General features: G+C 44.3%; 1 protein-coding gene across 1 annotated transcript; it reads right to left on the bottom strand.

The window, feature by feature from the left end:
* Nucleotides 1-15,244: 15,244 nt before the first annotated feature.
* LOC137527399 (general transcription factor II-I repeat domain-containing protein 2-like) lies at nucleotides 15,245-17,053 on the bottom strand. Its single transcript, XM_068247912.1, has one exon. It carries the CDS (start codon nucleotides 17,051-17,053, stop codon nucleotides 15,245-15,247), a length of 1,809 nt encoding a protein of 602 aa, XP_068104013.1.
* Nucleotides 17,054-20,439: the final 3,386 nt, after the last annotated feature.

Raw genomic sequence — 20,439 nt, 5'->3', positions numbered from 1 at the left:
TGCTGCCTAAAACTGGCAATTACAAGCCAGGATTATTGCAGGGAGTGGCAGAAACAGCAAAGAGGGGCCCAGGAGAACATAATGAATAGAATGGTATGCTTTTTATTGTAAGAATTTTAGAGTACAAATTCTCTTGAAAGAGAACCCGAGGTGGGCTTCTGACAATGCAATCCACATACAGAGACTGGGTCTGCCTATACTGCCCAGCCTTTGTTGCTATTTCAAGCCCCCCTTGCTCTCTGCTATCCCCCATAAATCACAGCCGCGCTGCCGACACGCAGTGTGTCACAGCGGGTTGTGTTTATCTCTGTACTGTCAGTCTGCCGCTCCCCCTGCCTCCTGCATAGCTCCGGTCCCCGCCCGCGTCCCTTCCCTCCCCACTGATTGGAGGGAAGGGATGCGGGCGGGGACCGGAGCTATGCAGGAGGCGGGGGGAGCACGCAGAGTGACAGTACAGATATAAACACAGCCCGCACAGCACGGCTGTGATTTATGGGGGATTGCAGAGGGCAGGGGGAACTTAGGGGGGATTGAAATAGTAACAGAGGCTGGGCAGTATAGGCAGACCCAGCCTCTGTACGTGGATTGCATTGTCAGAACCCTGCCTCGGGTTCTCTTTAAATCATTTGTACCATCCTGATTCGGAACATGCCTACTCTCTCTCCAGGCATGATACAGGGTGTATGGAAGGACTTAAAATGAGTTAAACTATTTGGATTTTACCTCAGCAGAATGCAGAATCCGGCATGTTTGTAGGTTTGTGTCCAGAGTCATCTGCTGTATGTGGTGATGAAACATGCTAATTGCCATGGGGTACTCCAAAAACCAGTTACTAGTGCCACATCACAATTTATGGGTGAGTGTCATGTTTGACTGGGTGCAGGCTTCTGCATAAATAATTTCTCTGAAATTTGTAGGGTGGGGGTGGATCTAGAATGACCCCCACGTCCATTTGAATGATAACACCATACCAACAGAGTGAGTAAGAATCATCCCTAACATGCAAAACGTTGACTAACCTCAAACACTCCAAGTGGTTTGTTGCTGTAGTTTTGTTCCCATCAAAGTTATCTATGGAGGTTGCCGGTCCATAATTGTTGTTGTGAGCCTACATCAGCCTATGATAAGTATTTGTCTAAATTTTGCCATCCATGTGACATTTCCATCAAGACCACAGAGTCTTAACTTAAATGCAGAAGAGAGATTTTTGAATCTGAAAGATCGTTTATGATAGTGACTTTCTGATTGGTGTTTGAACATACATCTCTGCTTCTTATTCCTCTGTAGTATCTTCTGTTCTACCTCCCACTTCCCTCATTATGGTACAGTACATGCTGCCTAGCAGAGAACAGAGCAAGCACAACAGTATGGGTATAAATGTTACATTGTAATATAAAGCAGTCACAAAAGTCGGATTTCCCATAAGGCACTGTAGGCTCTTGTCTACATGCACCTTATGTGGGAGAGGTGGGCACCCACAGATGTCCCCATGCACCGCTCCACTTATCCCTCCCTCCTATGTCAGTCAGAAGTATGGTGCTGCAGCTAGCGTCACTCAGCCTCCATCCGGCTGGTGGCGGCTCTGCACATCAAATTTGACCTGCTCCGTGCAGCATCTGTGAATATTAACAATTATATATGGACAACGTGTTTATACTGTGCCTGCTTGCTGCAGAGTGTCTGCTATAAAAACTATTTTAAAAACTAGTTTATCTGCTTTATTGTTATTAGCCAGTGCATTGGTCACCATCAGGTGGTTTGTCTTTCCATGCTGCTGACTTGCATTACAATATTATGTCACAACAGCACACTTTTCAATATATTAGTAGCAGTAGGGTATTGTACCATGTTAGCCATCAGTAAAAGCAAGAATTTTTAAATCAGGATGATACCATTTATTGGCTAACTAAAACGAATAAGAATAAGCAAGCTTTCGGTCTTGCAGCCTTCGTCGGGCTTACATCCTGTTAGTTTGCAGGCTGATGGTATAGAAAGCTATATACATGCAACATCAAAAGGGAAAATAGATTTTTTCAAGCATAAATACATGTCATTAAGATGCCTTAATTGAAACACAACATTTAAATGGGGTAAGAGGTTGTTAGCTGAGATAAGGATCCTTGTTTACTCCATGCTCACAGACCTGGAAGTTGGACTGACACAGAGTTACGCTTCTTTTACACTTGATCCGCTGCATTGGTACGCGTTGGTACGTGTTTTTCCCCCCAAATGTATTAGAAAACCTATGCCATCCGCTGGCATCTGCAAAAAAGAGTACTGTACTCTTTTTTGCGGATGGCAACATGTTGGGATATGTTTTCTATTACATTTGGGGGAAAAACGCGTACCAACGCGTACTAACGCATACGCATGCCAAACGCAGCTGATCAAGTGTAAAAGGATTCTACAAATTGGATAGTAATCTGGTGCACAGGTCCTTAATTAATTAATTCACCCAATTAAGGGGAAGGCAGGTCACCAAACAATATTAGCAACAACAAAAAACGAGTGACCGCCACTCAAAGAATTATAAAAGTACAAAACTTTATTGGTCAATAACTCTTCCAAACCCCCAGCTGTTCCCCACAATTCAAACCTCCCCCCCCATAAAAAACTGCATAGGTTATTCTTCTAGGAGCGCTCCCAACCTCACATCCATCATCAGTTACACCACACACACACAATCCAGATCGGCCGATCTTAAGACTGACATTCCGTGGAAACTGAGATTTTGCAAAGGGTTGCCCACTTCCATTGGACTGAAACCATCAACTCATCTGGTACCTGGATCTTCAACAATTCACCCAAACCCCCCAGGTAAACTTTCGTAAGCATAACAAGGTCCTTCTCTCTACGTCGCCTTCATGGCCGGATTCCGCCTTACTGACAGCCTGCGGCTGTAAGATCAATTAGCAGCCAAGCCCAGTCAGCATGTGACAGTAACAGTCATTCAAAGCGGGGAGTCCTCTTCACCGCGGCCACCAAACGTCTAACAAAAGCTTTTACCTTGTTGCTTCAAAGTGAGGGAGTATTCATGGATGTGTTGCGGCGTCCCGCAGCACCAGGTACCTGGTTTGTGCAGCCCAGCGGACGGACATTAATCCTGCGGCATCCATGAGGTAAAGGAGCGTCCCATCAACCTCTTGCAGTTAGCCACGCCCACATACGCGTTACGCCCACATCACGTGGGCTTCTTCAGTGTGATGCTGCTGTGGATGAAAGGCAGTGGGCGTGCTCTCTCTTTTGAGCAGTAACTTTGAACCAAGCCTCGTTCTGACACACGGGACCGATCCTCCTCTTCACATTACTAGAGCTCACTCTGTTGTAACTATGCCTCGTTTTCATCATAGCAGGGAAGTACATACAATATACCGATATATCCATCTGCTATAGCTCATCAGATTACCACTTACACTTTTTCAGATTTCATGTGCATCTTGACGGGATCCTTGATCATAGGACCCCATAGTCCCATAATGTCGTTTTGCATAATAATTTCCACAAATTCTTACATGCAACCGACATACATTCTAAACGACTTTTGATGCTGCCTTAAAGGGGAACACTTCACTCCAGATCTCACAGCAATCCACATTCAGTTTCTCACCTACCACTCATTTATTTCTTATATGCAGGTAGAAAATGGACTAGATTTAAATCTGAATTCAATCCATTTGGAATTAATGTTCCCAAATTGTAAATCCACCTGTTCTCGATCTGGTATAGTAATTTTTCGTGATCACCCCCTCGTTTATTCCTTTTGGGTTTTAAGATCCCCTTGAACCGCAAACAATCTGGATTTCTATCATGAAACAAGGCAAAATGTGCACCCAGAGGACTTTTTTCATCTGCTTCTTTGATGTTGGTAACATGCTCCCCTATGCGTTCTTTCAGTTTTCTCTTAGTTTTTCCTATGTATTTAAGCCCACATGGGCACATAATCATGTAAATTACTCCCTCTGATTTACAATTGATAAAACTTCGTATCTCATATTCTCTAGTTTCTTTGGCATTCTTAAAAGTTTTTGTTCTCTCAACTAGCTTACAGTGTATACACGAGCCACAGGGAAACATTCCATTTGGTATTGGACCTAAAAAACCCCGTCCATCATTTTTCTTAGTGCTTTTAGAGTACACTTCGGCCCTAACCAATGTATCCTTTAAATTTGGTGCCCTTCGGGGAGTCAGAAGTGGGTATGGACCCACCGCCCTGAGTATATCAGGATCCAAACTCAGGACATGCCAGTGCTTCTGTAATACTCTTCTTAATTGGGGCCAGTGTGAACCATAAGTGGTGACGAGCCTAACCTTGTCATCACCCCTTTTCCTGGTCCTCTTTTTGAGACATTCCTCCCTATCAAGGGACGAGGCTTTTTCAAAGGCCTCTTCAAGAACATATTCAGGATACTCTCTTTTTCTGAAACGGTCACACATTTTAATCGCTTCCTCTTGGAATTCCTCATCTTTAGAGCAATTCCGTCGGACCCGTACAAGCTGGCCATAGGGTATCCCCCACTTCTGACTCTCAGGGTGAAAGCTTGTTCCATGTAAATAAGTATTACCTGCTGTTCTCTTTCTGTACAAAACTGTCTCGAGTCTATTATTTCCCTTTCTTATTTCCAAATCCAAAAAGGAAATTTTTTCCATACTTATAGTGAAGGTCACTCTTAAGTTCCTAGAATTTACATTTAGTCCCCCCAAAAACTCCAACAGAGCATCATGGGGACCTCTCCAGACGAGGAGGGCGTCGTCAATGTAACGAAGCCAGAGGGCCGCGTGCGCACCAAAAGCCGGTCGGCGATAGACATCCTGCCTCTCCCACGCTCCGAGATGCAAACATGCATAGGCCGGTGCGCACGCGGCCCCCATCGACGTCCCCCTCGTCTGTCGATACAACACCCCATCTGCTAGGAAACAATTATTTGTCAACACCAACTGTAAAAGATCAACGACCACCCGGTTTCTCTCGCCCATCCAGCCCCTGTATGAGTCAAGGAAATAACTCACCACCTCCACACCCACCTTATGGGGTATGGAGGTATGCAGGGACTCGATATCAATCCCCACCAGGTAGTCGGTGTCCTCCACTTCAAAGTCCTTGATCAAATTTAACAGTTCTCTGGTATCTCTAATAAAGGAGGGCAATTCCTCCACCAATCCCTTCAGATTCTCATCAATAAATGTCCCGATTTTTTCCAGCGGGCCATCAATTGCCGCCACAATGGGGCGGCCTGGAGGGCATTCCATATTTTTGTGTACTTTTGGAATTAGGTACAGAACTGGTATTTTGTAATGATCCAATTTCATAAACTGGTACTCACTAGCAGAAATTGCTCCTTGTGACAGGGCTATGTTCAGAATTTTATCTCTCTTTTTAATGATATCTGGAAAAGGATTCTCCCTTAGTCTGGTGTACGTCTCACTGCACCCCAACTGTCTATTCATCTCTTTAAAGTAAGCTTCCTTACTCCATAAGACAATGTTGCCCCCCTTGTCACTCCCCCTGATGATGATGTCCTCAGCCTCCTTGAGTTCAAGCAATGCCTGTCTCTCCTGTGGGGAGAGATTGTCAAACCGACTTCCCCAATAGATTTTTCCAAGATCTCTACTGACCAAGTCAGAAAAGATCTGTACACTCTTATTCATGGAGAGAGAAGGCATATACCTGGACATCTTTTTCAGGTCAGTATAGGCAACACCACCACCAGGGGGAGCTGTCACACAGTCACCTCCTTCATCAAGGAGGGTTTCAAGATCTCTTAGGGAGATTCTATCATCCAACGATCTAGTATTAGGACCTGCCTCAGCTGGTTCTTCTGGCGAAGGAAACTTTTCATTTTTTCCGGCAAACATTTTTTTTGAACAAAACCCGCCGTAAAAAGAATTGAATGTCTTTAAATGTGTCAAAGGGATCACCTCCACACACTGGGGAAAAAGATAGTCCCTTATTAAGGACTGAGACATGATGTTCTGACAGCGGAAAATTACTCAAATTCAAAATATTGTTATTATCCTCTTCACCTTCATAACCAGCCACGGTCTGTTCCTCTACTCTTTGTTTCTCTTCCCCTTTCTGTATGGTTGAACTCTCTTTTTCAGGATTGGTTGGGGGTCCCTGTCCAGCCTCTGCCGGGGGTTTCTGCGGGTATTCTCTCTTTGATCTATGTTCTTTTTCTTTTTGACTATTTTTTTGTTGTTGTTTGCTTTTTGGGCCTCTTCTTCGTCTTCTTCTTCCTCTTCTGTTCCCTCCTCGTCCTCTAAAAAAAGGACAGATTTACCAGAAGAGGAAGGAGACCCACCCATGCTATCTTCATCTTCTGTATCTTTTCCACTTCTACCCCTAGATCTAGATCTTGCCCGACCTGGCTTGCAATTGTAAAATTCTCCTTCCTTCCATTCCTTGATATCAATCTGAAATTTAGCTTGTTTCACCAATTTTATCCGTTTTTGAGTTAGTTCAACTTCTCGTTTAACCAGTTCATTCAAACGTTCAAAATCACTGTGTGACCGATAACATTCTAACCTCGCTACACTTTCTTTTATTTCTGATTGTAAACTCTCCAATTGTATTGTTTCTTCCTCAATCATGATTTTCATCACATTGAGATCGGAGGCAATTGCCATAGCCTTCCATTTGGTCATAAATCGTGGATTTTGAAGATGACCAGCTGGAACAAATCTATTTCTCATACCCCATGGCACCACCCCCTTATCAACATACGATTGTGTGGTGCTTATACTCCACTTCCGCCTTAAATGTCTTAGAGTGAGTTTCTTGTGTATTCTAAACAATCTTTTCAATTCCTGTACTTCATCATGATCATTCTCAGATGTCTCTTTAAACGCTGAGGAGATATCAGAGTCGATCTCAGTCCCCAATCTGTATGCCATTGTGAAACCCAGAGAGAGAGCACTCAACACTAACAATTAAAAACTTGGTGTGAACCCCTTACAAGGTTTGCAGTGGGAGGCTGGAGATGGAATTGTAATCAATTGACCTAGAAAGACCGTTCAACACAGAAATTGTGGATTCTACAAATTGGATAGTAATCTGGTGCACAGGTCCTTAATTAATTAATTCACCCAATTAAGGGGAAGGCAGGTCACCAAACAATATTAGCAACAACAAAAAACGAGTGACCACCACTCAAAGAATTATAAAAGTACAAAACTTTATTGGTCAATAACTCTTCCAAACCCCCAGCTGTTCCCCACAATTCAAACCTCCCCCCCCATAAAAAACTGCATAGGTTATTCTTCTAGGAGCGCTCCCAACCTCACATCCATCATCAGTTACACCACACACACACAATCCAGATCGGCCGATCTTAAGACTGACATTCCGTGGAAACTGAGATTTTGCAAAGGGTTGCCCACTTCCATTGGACTGAAACCATCAACTCATCTGGTACCTGGATCTTCAACAATTCACCCAAAACCCCCAGGTAAACTTTAGTAAGCATAACAAGGTCCTTCTCTCTACGTCGCCTTCATGGCCGGATTCCGCCTTACTGACAGCCTGCGGCTGTAAGATCAATTAGCAGCCAAGCCCAGTCAGCATGTGACAGTAACAGTCATTCAAAGCGGGGAGTCCTCTTCACCGCGGCCACCAAACGTCTAACAAAAGCTTTTACCTTGTTGCTTCAAAGTGAGGGAGTATTCATGGATGTGTTGCGGCGTCCCGCAGCACCAGGTACCTGGTTTGTGCAGCCCAGCGGACGGACATTAATCCTGCGGCATCCATGAGGTAAAGGAGCGTCCCATCAACCTCTTGCAGTTAGCCACGCCCACATACGCGTTACGCCCACATCACGTGGGCTTCTTCAGTGTGATGCTGCTGTGGATGAAAGGCAGTGGGCGTGCTCTCTCTTTTGAGCAGTAACTTTGAACCAAGCCTCGTTCTGACACACGGGACCGATCCTCCTCTTCACATTACTAGAGCTCACTCTGTTGTAACTATGCCTCGTTTTCATCATAGCAGGGAAGTACATACAATATACCGATATATCCATCTGCTATAGCTCATCAGATTACCACTTACACTTTTTCAGATTTCATGTGCATCTTGACGGGATCCTTGATCATAGGACCCCATAGTCCCATAATGTCGTTTTGCATAATAATTTCCACAAATTCTTACATGCAACCGACATACATTCTAAACGACTTTTGATGCTGCCTTAAAGGGGAACACTTCACTCCAGATCTCACAGCAATCCACATTCAGTTTCTCACCTACCACTCATTTATTTCTTATATGCAGGTAGAAAATGTACTAGATTTAAATCTGAATTCAATCCATTTGGAATTAATGTTCCCAAATTGTAAATCCACCTGTTCTCGATCTGGTATAGTAATTTTTCGTGATCACCCCCTCGTTTATTCCTTTTGGGTTTTAAGATCCCCTTGAACCGCAAACAATCTGGATTTCTATCATGAAACAAGGCAAAATGTGCACCCAGAGGACTTTTTTCATCTGCTTCTTTGATGTTGGTAACATGCTCCCCTATGCGTTCTTTCAGTTTTCTCTTAGTTTTTCCTATGTATTTAAGCCCACATGGGCACATAATCATGTAAATTACTCCCTCTGATTTACAATTGATAAAACTTTGTATCTCATATTCTCTAGTTTCTTTGGCATTCTTAAAAGTTTTTGTTCTCTCAACTAGCTTACAGTGTATACACGAGCCACAGGGAAACATTCCATTTGGTATTGGACCTAAAAAACCCCGTCCATCATTTTTCTTAGTGCTTTTAGAGTACACTTCGGCCCTAACCAATGTATCCTTTAAATTTGGTGCCCTTCGGGGAGTCAGAAGTGGGTATGGACCCACCGCCCTGAGTATATCAGGATCCAAACTCAGGACATGCCAGTGCTTCTGTAATACTCTTCTTAATTGGGGCCAGTGTGAACCATAAGTGGTGACGAGCCTAACCTTGTCATCACCCCTTTTCCTGGTCCTCTTTTTGAGACATTCCTCCCTATCAAGGGACGAGGCTTTTTCAAAGGCCTCTTCAAGAACATATTCAGGATACTCTCTTTTTCTGAAACGGTCACACATTTTAATCGCTTCCTCTTGGAATTCCTCATCTTTAGAGCAATTCCGTCGGACCCGTACAAGCTGGCCATAGGGTATCCCCCACTTCTGACTCTCAGGGTGAAAGCTTGTTCCATGTAAATAAGTATTACCTGCTGTTCTCTTTCTGTACAAAACTGTCTCGAGTCTATTATTTCCCTTTCTTATTTCCAAATCCAAAAAGGAAATTTTTTCCATACTTATAGTGAAGGTCACTCTTAAGTTCCTAGAATTTACATTTAGTCCCCCCAAAAACTCCAACAGAGCATCATGGGGACCTCTCCAGACGAGGAGGGCGGCGTCCTAGAAGAATAACCTATGCAGTTTTTTATGGGGGGGGAGGTTTGAATTGTGGGGAACAGCTGGGGGTTTGGAAGAGTTATTGACCAATAAAGTTTTGTACTTTTATAATTCTTTGAGTGGCGGTCACTCGTTTTTTGTTGTTCAAGTGTAAAAGGAGCCATATCGTAAATTCTGAGTTCATAAGTTCAGCTATATAGGCTGAGAAAGAGTTCAAATATCATCAGCCTCATACCTATATAAAAAGATTTGTCCTTATTCAAGCCCTTGTCCACATCTTTGAACCAATTTATAAATTTTGTTTCTGCTATTAATCGATCATTTGACGTTTTGAAGCCACCCTTCAGGGCAGTGACACGAAGATCATACATGCCGTGTCCGTTGGAATGAAAGTGTATAGCAACTGGGAGTTCAGATTTGGTATCATTTAAAACTTCTTGCTTCAATATATTATATACCCTATGTGAAGAGTACAGTGTGCACCAGCACCAGTACGCAGCACGGAAGCATTGCCCAGTGTGGGCCACCTGCAGAATGCTCTCATGCAGTAGCAATCATGGAGAAATGAGAAGTAGTGAGGCACTGCTGCATTAAAAGTCCTTTATTCCGGTTGGGTAGACACAATGGTATCAAGCAGTGGGGGTGATGAGGCCTTACAGCTGTTTTGCTAGGCTAACCTTGCTTCTTCAGAGGCAAACCATGTACATGTACGGAATAAAGGGCTTTTACAACAGCAGTGCCTCGCTACTTCTCATTTCTCTATATTATATACCCTATGATGAAGCCTTCTATATAGAATTTCTAGCCATGAAACTGTTAAATGGAAAGCATGCGGCAACTCTCCCCAGGGTCTCACAATGCAAAGCAAAGCAAAATAATTTGGGTCACAGTCGCTGTATCTATTACTGTAATATCTTAGGAATGATAAACTGGAGCCTGTGCATGTCACATGCATGAACGTAATCAATCAACCATAATACATCTTCAATTGAATATAATCAGCTAGTCCACATCCAGTTTGCAGGCTGCAGAAAATTCAATTTCAGCTAAATGATCTCCCTTTGTATTCCATTGTCCATGCCATTTATCAACATAAAACTCGGGTGACTCGGGAGATTCAGAATAAAAAGACAAAGATCTGTAATTAATATTTAACCTATTTTTGATCTAGATCTACTGGTAATAAACCCACAAACAATGCTCATTCATTAAAATGATCATCCTCTGTACTGGGACAGGCTGATTTCTTGACCTGTAATGAGTAATGAGGAGGCCTAGACTGGAGAGGGCTGTTGTGTTGGATGATATTTGAGAGTCACAGTGCTCTAAGAAGCACCTACAGAGTTTGCAAAGCTTCCTAAAACTGATAATTACTCACAACCATCGTTCTCAGCACATGGTATATTTACCCCATGGGGTAGGCATGTTGAGGTCATGGGATACTTGATCTTGTTGCAGTCATTATGGTAAGTTTTGAAATGTAAAAATGATAGCTCAGGTAAAAATAAACTCACACTGTTTGGAAAGCAAAAGAAGCCAGCACATATGCCATATTAAAGAATTCCCATGGTACGGGGACAGGTAAAATAGGGAAGGAACAGGGTCGTCGACCCAAGATTAATGCATTGCAAACAAACAAAAAAGCAATGGTTCCTTCTTAATAGTAATTAATGATAAAACTGGAATTACTGTGTGATGTTGCAAAGTATATGTTTATTGACCTATCATGATAGTTTAAAAACAATTAAAAACAAGGCATGATCACCCATTGGTCAGAGTCTCCTTAACCCCTTGCGTTCCAGCAGTCGCTGACCCCTGAAACTGCTGGTATCACAAAACGGCACTTACCGACAAATCGTTGCATATACCCGCCGCTATTGCCGGTCACTCCGCTCTCCCCGTATGACGGTGGAGCTCTGTGCGCCGGTCAGAAGCCACTTTCATTGGCTCCTGACCCTGTCCATCAATGTAAGCCAATGGGATTGGCTCAAGTGATCACGTGGACAGGAGCCAAATCGGCTTATCTTTTAGAGGAAGTTCTGAGTTCAGGTCTACTTTAAGTACAGGCCATGACTGCAGGGGTCGCAGTGGTTATTGTTTCCCACCCTGTTGTCACTGTATTCTTTCCTAAAGGAGTGCAAGCTGTCATAATAATGAGTAACAGTGGTGAGCAAAAATGATTGCTATAAGGGGCTGAGAGACAGACCTGCCCCTTCACCTACAAGGCACTACAGGAGGGAGCACAAGTAACAACCATGGTCACATCATCACTCCATTAATCACTGCAGGAGGGAGGGTGATTGGCATCATGGACCATAGATGCAGAAGGTGACAGGATGTTTTAACCTCCCTGGCGGTTTATTAAAATCCGCCAGGGGGCAGCAAATACGTTTTTTCCATTTTTTTTTTCATGTAGCTCGCTACATGATAGCCGCTGCTCGGCGGCATCCCCCCAGAACGGGGGATCTCTTGGATCCCCCCAAAGAACGGGATCTCTTGGAGGGCTTGACGCCATGGTGACGGGGCGGGATGACGTCGTGACGTCAAAGGGGAATCCGATCCACCCCACAGCGCTGCCTGGCACTGATTGGCCAGGCAGCGCACGGGGTCTGGGGGGGGGGCGGCTGCGGCGCGACGGATAGCGGCGGATCGGCGGGTAGCGGCGGTGATCGGAGGTTACACGCAGCTAGCAAAGTGCTAGCTGCGTGTAACAAAAAAAAAATTATGCAAATTGGCCCAGCGGGGCCTGAGCGGTGCCTCCCGGCGGCATAGCCCGACCTCAGCTTGGGCTTACCGCCAGGGAGGTTAAATATGCAACACCTGACCTCTAGAACAGGTGGGAGAAGGAAGAGCAGGTTTTACCAGTGAAAATAAGGTATTTGTCAGCACCTAAACACACGATTACTGTTTATGGGGGATACTGCTTGGGGAAAATGCAGGGAGCTATGGTATTTCATAATTCCTGTAATGTTACTTTAATAGACTTGCATGCACACTCCTGCAATGAGAACTTTTGGGAGACTGTGCTAGTGACTGCAGTCTCTCTAGTGCTAATCTAATAACCTTTCAGTAACCTCATTCTAATATGATCCAATCAAGGGTTTCAAACATCTTCCAACTGAAATAGGGAAATTTAAGAAAGCAAGGCCTATGTTCAGTTTCACTTGCCCAATGATCTTGAGCCTGTAAGAATCTTAAATGTACTATGTATAAGCTGACCCGCGTATAAGCTGAGATACCCACTTTTTCTTTTGAAACCAGAAAAAAAATGATTGACTCATGTATAATCCCCTCCCCCATATAACCCCGTCCACAGGATAAATAGCCAGAGGTGCCCCCGTACTAATTTTGAATTACTAAACAATTGGACAAGCACCATCCAAATAATAACACACACGGGACAGAGGAACACACACACACGGGAAATAGGGTCACACACACACGGGACAGAGGTACACACATGCACAAGGGACAGAGGGGGACAGAAAAAGTAAATAGGGGGAAACACAAAGGACAGAGTAGGAACTCACATGGGAAAATGTGAAGAAATACCAGGGATAGAAGGGGCAAAACCAGGGACAGAGAGGGAGAAAACACAAGGGGCAGAGGAGGTACACACAAGGGCAAAACAGGAACACACAAGGGACAGAGGAGAGACATAAAAAGGGACAGTTGTAGGACACAATGGAAAGGGGACACACAAGGGCCATAGGGGGAAATACAAGGGGATGAAGAGGGGCACACACAATATAAAAAAAGTGGGGTTCACACAAGGGACAGAACATAGACAGCCACTAGGAAGGCTAGATATTCACATGACAGGCTAGACTGATTGAATGATAGAATTAGCCAAAACAGATGAATTGTACTCTGATGCAGCCCATAGAACTGTCAAGAAAGCATGGGGGGAAAAGCCTCAAACATTGCTTACCTAATCTGGTGCTTTTGATGTTTGCAGATCTCTTGTGAATCTCTTGTGGTTGGTTACTTCAGGATGGCAAGATGGAGCACTTGCTTTGGAAGGACAACCACCCAGGAAAAAAGGAAAAATATTGGTCAAAAATATATATTGATTGATTGGAAAGATACAAGAGAGATAGAAGGGACAGAGTGGCGAAATACCAGGGACAGAGAAGGTACACACAAGGGAAAGAGGAGAGACACACAAAGAGACAGAGGGAGAACATATAAGGGACAGAGGAGAGAAATACAAGGGACAGAGGACAGACTCAACTGAGAAAGAAGAAGAACACACTAGGGCCATAGGGGAACATACAAGCAAAAGAAGAGGGGGACACAAAAATATATTGGTCATAAAAACGTCATTGACAGTAAACTCTTACTGGAAAATCTAATGGAATTTGTGATGGAAAAATGGCCTCTCTTCCGTACATTATTGTAAATGGCAAAAACTTGGTTACTGAGTGCCACTTTGAACTAATTCCAAATAGAACTGGTTCTAAGAAATCAGCCCATGTTTCAGGTAAATCCTGGACCAGCTTTTGCAAAGACCTTTTTATGAAAAAAAAAATATATATTTATCTCTTGTATAAAACAAAACAAAAACTAACCAAAAAATAGCTGGAAACGTACCTTTTATTGTCTGATCTGTCTTTTCATCGAATTCATTTGTCTGTGGATGATACACAGCAGTTACAATGCGCTCAATTGATAGGTACTTACATAAGTTAAAATTAAGCTGTAAACATAGAAATAACAAAAAATAGGTGTTACATTTGTAGCCAAGAAAATTAAAATTCACAATTGTTTTATTTAAAAATATAATCTACAGTAAACAAACTTACCTCATTCACAAATTCTCAACACTGATCCGATAAAAGTCGTATTGGACAGCCATGATTGTATATCATTTTCATTATAGCTAGTGCTACTTAAGTTGCTCACTTTGTTTTAAAAGGATAGGCCTCAACTCACTTTGAGAAGTAGTCGGTTGCTGAAAATACATACTTATAACCATTTTTTTGTAGTAGGCCAAGGACCAATTAAGTCCATTCCAATTAATTCCCAAACTTCAGAAACCTAAGTAAAAAAAACAAAACAAAACAAATAAAACACAAAAAAATAACATTTCATCTACTTCACATTATTATGTAAAATTTAATATATTGGAAACCGGAAGCAAACGTATGGAAAACTGCACAATTGTACTGCTCAACAATAGACCACACTCAGAACATCTCTGCTGTAAATGATAAGCAACAGCAAAATAACCTTTAACGAAATAAAAAAATATTTTTGGTAAAGCTGATTGAAATCCAGGAATATCATGTAACTCCAATGTGTCTACTTCCTGCTTTCATGGAAACAGACATATGACGACAGAAGGCAATCTCAATATAGGTTTACAGCAATTCTTGAAGATGGAAAATTGCAGTGCAGGATCCCAGGGAGGTAAGTAAGTGCAGGCGCTGTTGCAGGCTCTCTGAGGGTATGATTGTTTATGAGCTGTAAGGGTCTAAAACAGGGGTAGGGAACCTTTTTGGCCGAGAGAGCCATAAACATATTTTAAAATTAAATTCTGTGAGAGCCATACAACATGTTTAACTAAATACAAGGTAATGTGTACATTTTATGCAAAACAAACACTTTTAAACTACAATAAGTGTCTGCATTCTTTTTAACAACGTTGTTATGCAGTTGCTAACGGTTAGCAACTGCATAACATTATTAAAAAGAATTTGGATACTTATTGTTTACCATTAGCACCTGATAAATAAAGTACTTCTTACCCTGCATTAATGGGACTTCTGGAGCTGCATGGTTTTGCTGATGGCTTTGTAGTCTGGTTGATACGTGGTGAGGCAGAGCTTCATGCAGGCGTTGAGACTTCCATCCGTTAAACGTGATCACAGGTTAAACTTAATGTGCTTTAGATGTGAGAAAGACTGCTCACATGCATATGTAGAGCCAAACATCGTCAGTACAGCAATACTCACACGCTGCAGTGTGTGGTATGTGATGGGAAGAGCGTTCCAAGTTTTGAGAATCAGGTGGTCCGCGTGTTCAAGTTTTCTCATTTCTGCCCACGTGTGTTTGCTCGCCAACTCTGCTTGCTGGCATGCAAGTCTTTCCAAATCTTCATTCAATGTCTTGAACTTATTCACCCACACGTCTGAGGCCTTCAGTTCAGCAGCTTGTAGCTCAAAATCTCTGACAGAGACGCCGGGGATGTAACTAAGGTCAGTGCTGACCACTGCACACTCAAGTGGATGGGTGATAAACTTAAAAAGACGAGTGCGCTCACGAAATTCTCCAAAGCGCACTTTGAATGACTGCAGGAGATTAGATGTGAAGCCTGCTAGCTGCTGAAGATCAAGATGTTGAGCAGGGTCACTTGCTGTGCATTCATCTTTAAACTCTCCCAGTTTTTCAAAGTGTAGTAAACGACCTGATTCAATGTCGGTGATGAACAGTTCTAGCTTGTTTTCAAATGCGAACACTGCTTGTTGAAGGGATAAGACTGTATTTCCAACGCCTTGCATTTTCACATTGAGCTGGTTCAGATGTTCAGTCATGTCCACAAGATAGTAGAACCTCAGGAGCCACTCAGTGTTTGCTAACTCAGGATGCTCAACATTTTTCATTGCAAGAAAAGTCCGGATTTCGCTCAGACAAGCTGCGAAACGGCTGAGCACCTTTGCTCTTGACAACCAACGCACATTGCTGTGCAGAAGCAGACCAGGATAATTATTCCCAACTTCCTCCAGCAGTGTTTTAAACTGACGATCATGTAAAGCTCGTGCAGCTATAAAGTTTACCACCCGAATGACCAGTGACATCACCTCACCAAGCTGTTCGCCACACATCTCCTGATGTAGGATGCAGTGAAAATTTAGAATGGGTCTCTTTTCATGTTCACAAAGAAGCGATACGAATCCTCTGTTTTTCCCCACCATGCACGGAACACCATCAGTACACACCGAAATAAGTTTATCCATAGGTAGATTTTGTTCTTTAGCGAACTCAGTGAAAGCCTTGTATAAATCTTCCCCTCTTGTTGTCCCTTTCATAGGCAAAATAGCAAGACTTTCTTCACGTATTTTGTCACCGACAGCATACCTTGCAATCACACTGAACTGGGATACATGGCTTACATCTGTTGAATCCAAAGCGAGAGAAAAGAATAGTGCTGTGTTTATGTCCTTCACTTGTGTTGCCTTAATTTTATTTGCCATCATGATGGTACGATCGTGAACAGTTCTTGCCGACAGAGGCATGTCTTTTATTTGTTTGATTATCTTGTCTTTATCCAAAAAGTCGTCAAAAAGTTCATTGGCAACATCAAGCATGAATGTTTTGGCATACTCCCCATCTGTGAATGGCTTTCCGTGTTTCACAATTGCTAAAGCACCAGCAAAGCTAGCTGAATTCCAGTCACCTTGTTGGGTCCAAACACGGAGTTGCTGTTGACTAGCTTGCACTCTACCCAGAAGCTCTTTACATGCTTTCTTCCTGCTGTCCCCCACCGGATATTTTGATGCAAATGTAGTATGGCGTGTTTCAAAGTGCCGCTGTAAATTAGACCGTTTCATTGATGCAATTTTAGCGTTGCATAGTAGACACACTGCAGAACCTTCTCTCTCCATAAAGGCGAATTCCTCTGTCCGCTCCGGCTGAAAAGTACGATACTGATCATCTTTTTTTCTTTTAGCCATCTTCTGCAATCAGCTTGATGACTGAGGTAAGGAGGATACCACCTTAGTTTGTGGTCCGTGGGGCAGGGGCAGGGCAGGGTAGAGATAATGAAGGCAGGGTAGCCAATTGCGAGTGTAGCTGGTGGGAAGTTCTGTAACAGCCCGCCAAAGCTGGTTAAAGCCTCCGACACAATTCAAACTCCTATGGAGAAATTATGAGACAAAATTGCCATGTTTGACTCCACCTCAACACAGACCATACAGTCAAACATTGTTACTTGCTATCTACTGACTACTATGGTAGGATTAGGTTGTAAACTCCTGGGCAGGGGGAGATGGCTAGGAGTGGTGGGTTGGGAAGGCCGGTCAGTGGACAGGGGCAAAACTAGAAATCACTGGGCCCCCCCTTCAAAAATTTGGATGGGGCCCCCCATAGGTGCCAAATAATCGTAATGGGGCAGCATTTCACTATAAAATAATCGTAATGGGGCAGCGTTTCACTATAAAATAATTGTAATGGGGCAGCATTTCACCATAAAAAAATTCGAATGCAGCAATGTTTCACGAGAAATTAATCGTAAAGTGGGCAGCATTTCATCATAAAATTGTAAAGTGGGGAGCATGTCACCATAAAATAATCGTACAGTGGCCAGCATTCACCAGGAAATAATGGGAGCGGAAGGTCAGGGTGTGGAGAGGTAGGTCAAGGTGCTGGGTTGGCAGGTGATATTGCTTGTTGGGTGGGGGAAACAGGTGAGGTGCACAATAGTCCACATGGTGGAGGGCCGGCCGACCACAAAATGCAAGCTCATTGGCAGAAGATTTCCCCACAAATGCAATCTCATTGGCAGACGATTTCCCCACAAATGCAATCTCATTGGCAGAAGATTTCCCCACAAATGCAATCTCATTGGCAGAATATTTCCCCAAAAATGCAATCTCATTGGCAGAAGATTTCCCCACAAATGCAATCTCATTGGCATAAGATTTCCCCACAAATGCAATCTCAACTCTGGACTGGATATATACCAGTTACTTGCAAAAGGCGATAGGAGAGGGTAAAGGGCATTTAAAACAATAACAATGTCAATGGCTCACCTTACATAAAAGACACGGTGCAGGCAGTGTAATCATCCAGACTCCAGTCCAGGCAAAAGTAGGTGGTGGTGTAATTTACCACCGTGTAAAGCTCTGGCTGGCTGACAGTGGCTGTTCTCTTGCCTCTCGGTAGCTTGTGCGTGCTGCCTGGTGGCTGTAGGCCTAGCTCAGCTAGCTGGCTGCGGCTGCCAGTGCCTCTGGCTGGCTCTCTGCCTGTTTCTGGGACAGGGACTCTCCAGGTGAGGTGACTGACTGAGTGACTGACCCACCCCCAACTGAACTGACCAGTGACTGACCCACCCCCAACTGAACTGACCAGTGACTGACCCACCCCCAACTGAACTGACCAGTGGAGTGACCTGACCACGGGCGGGCAGCGGCAGTACGGCACTCACTCACTGCTGCTGGCTTAGGCCTAGGCTGGCTAGACCAGTAGTGTGGGCCCCAACTGAACTGACCAGTGAGTGACTGACCCACCCCCAACTGAACTTGACCAGCAGCGACTGACCCACCCCAAGCCCCAACTGAACTGACCCACCCCCAACTGAACTGACCAGTGACTAGACTAGACTGACCAACCCCCAACTGGACTGAACAGTGACTGAGTCTGACCCACCCCCAACTGAACTGACCAGCAGTGACTGACCCACCAACTGAACTGACCAGTGACTGTTTGACCCAGACCCTCCCCCAACTGAACTGACCAGTGACTGTATATCTGAGTCTGACTGACCCAGTCCCGACCCACCCCACAACTGAACTGACCAGAGAGTGGACTGGACCTGGAGTGACCTCCTGAAGTTACCACAGACGGCGGCAGTACGACGGGCTCTCACTCACTGCTGCTGCTACACTACTGCGCTCCGGAGCGACTGGCAGTAATGGCTGCGTAGGGTGTGGCTGCCTCTGGGTCGCACGTCGTCGGGTCAGCTCCTCCCCCCCGCCAAGCGTGATGGATGTGCTGCCTCTGTTCCCGCTGGCTGCGCCGAAGTCTACGCGTGACATCACACACACACAGCGCCAGCGAGATGGAGGAGAAAGGCGGAATTCTGGCAGGGGAGGCGGTGCCGATAAAGACCCGGCATGGAGGCGGCGGCGCAGATTTCAGAAGTAAACACAGGCTCTCTGGCCGCTCTGTCACACGTATTTTAGCGAGCCAGAGAGCCATATGCAGGCATGAAAAGAGCCATATATGGCTCGCGAGCCATAGGTTCCTGACCCCTGGTCTAAAAGCTAAAGAAAAATTCTACAGCTTTTACACCCTAAAATTAGGAAAGAATAATTTTAATTGTATTTCACTTACAAATACATAATTACAATTACAAATGCATGCATTAATGGCCCCATGATCATTCACCGGCTGCGCTGCGCTGGTACAATTACCGTCCGTCCCGTGCCCGCCTGCTTCCGGCTCTCCGCTCTGCCTACAAACACTGAGGCTGGCTGGCTGAGCGTCGCCGTTGCCATGGTAAGCAGACGCTCTCCAGCCCAGTCCTCAGCGACCCTCTCCAGCCCAGTCCTCAGCAGACGCTCTCCAGCCCAGTCCTCAGCGAGAGAGCGAATCAGCAAGCGCCAGCGTCCCCTGTTGTTCCGTCCTCTGTCCTCGTCCTCAAGTCAGCTGCTGCTGACGTCATTGCCCCTCGCTCTCCCCCTCCCTCTTCGCTCAGTCCTGGTGAGAGAGAGAGCGCACAGGGCAGGCTGAGGCAGGTCCAGGTCAGTCAGTGAGAAGAGAAGCCTGGAGATGTGAAATATCTATATGATCATTACATGTGCATATAATGTATATGTGTATAACATCACTGTAATATATATACATATTGTGACAGGGTGTCACAATGTTTAGCAGAGAAAGTGCTGGATGGTGTATACATTGCACCAGGATTCCAGCACTTCATGTGTTAAAAGGCTCCAGGAATGTTGTTGTTTTCTTCTTTCCTGAAGCCTATTGGAAAAAAGGAAACCAGTTTAGGGTCCTGGAGCCAGTCAGGGAAGAGCTGGGTGGGTTCCCTGACCACCTGGAGTCAGTCCGGGTTTTACCTATCTGTGTGCTGCTCTCACAGGTGTAGTATTTAAGTTAGCAGGCTTGACAATGGGAGAGCTTCCTGTATGCAGTCTGCCTGAAAGCTGCAAGTAAAAGGAGCTCTGTGAGTGATTGCAAACCTGCTAAACTGTAAGTGGCTCTGTTTTGTTTCATGGACTGTGATCAAATATATTTGTGTTGCTAGTATATATAGTACTGCTGAGTGAGGTAGGCAGGAGCCAGACGGCTATGTTTATTTTCCTTTTTGTTTATTATTTTGAGCAACTTG

This window comes from Hyperolius riggenbachi, chromosome 8, assembly GCF_040937935.1.
Source record: "Hyperolius riggenbachi isolate aHypRig1 chromosome 8, aHypRig1.pri, whole genome shotgun sequence".
In the NCBI taxonomy this organism is placed as follows: Eukaryota; Metazoa; Chordata; class Amphibia; order Anura; family Hyperoliidae; genus Hyperolius; species Hyperolius riggenbachi.
This window is presented reverse-complemented; position numbering and strand designations above follow the sequence as displayed.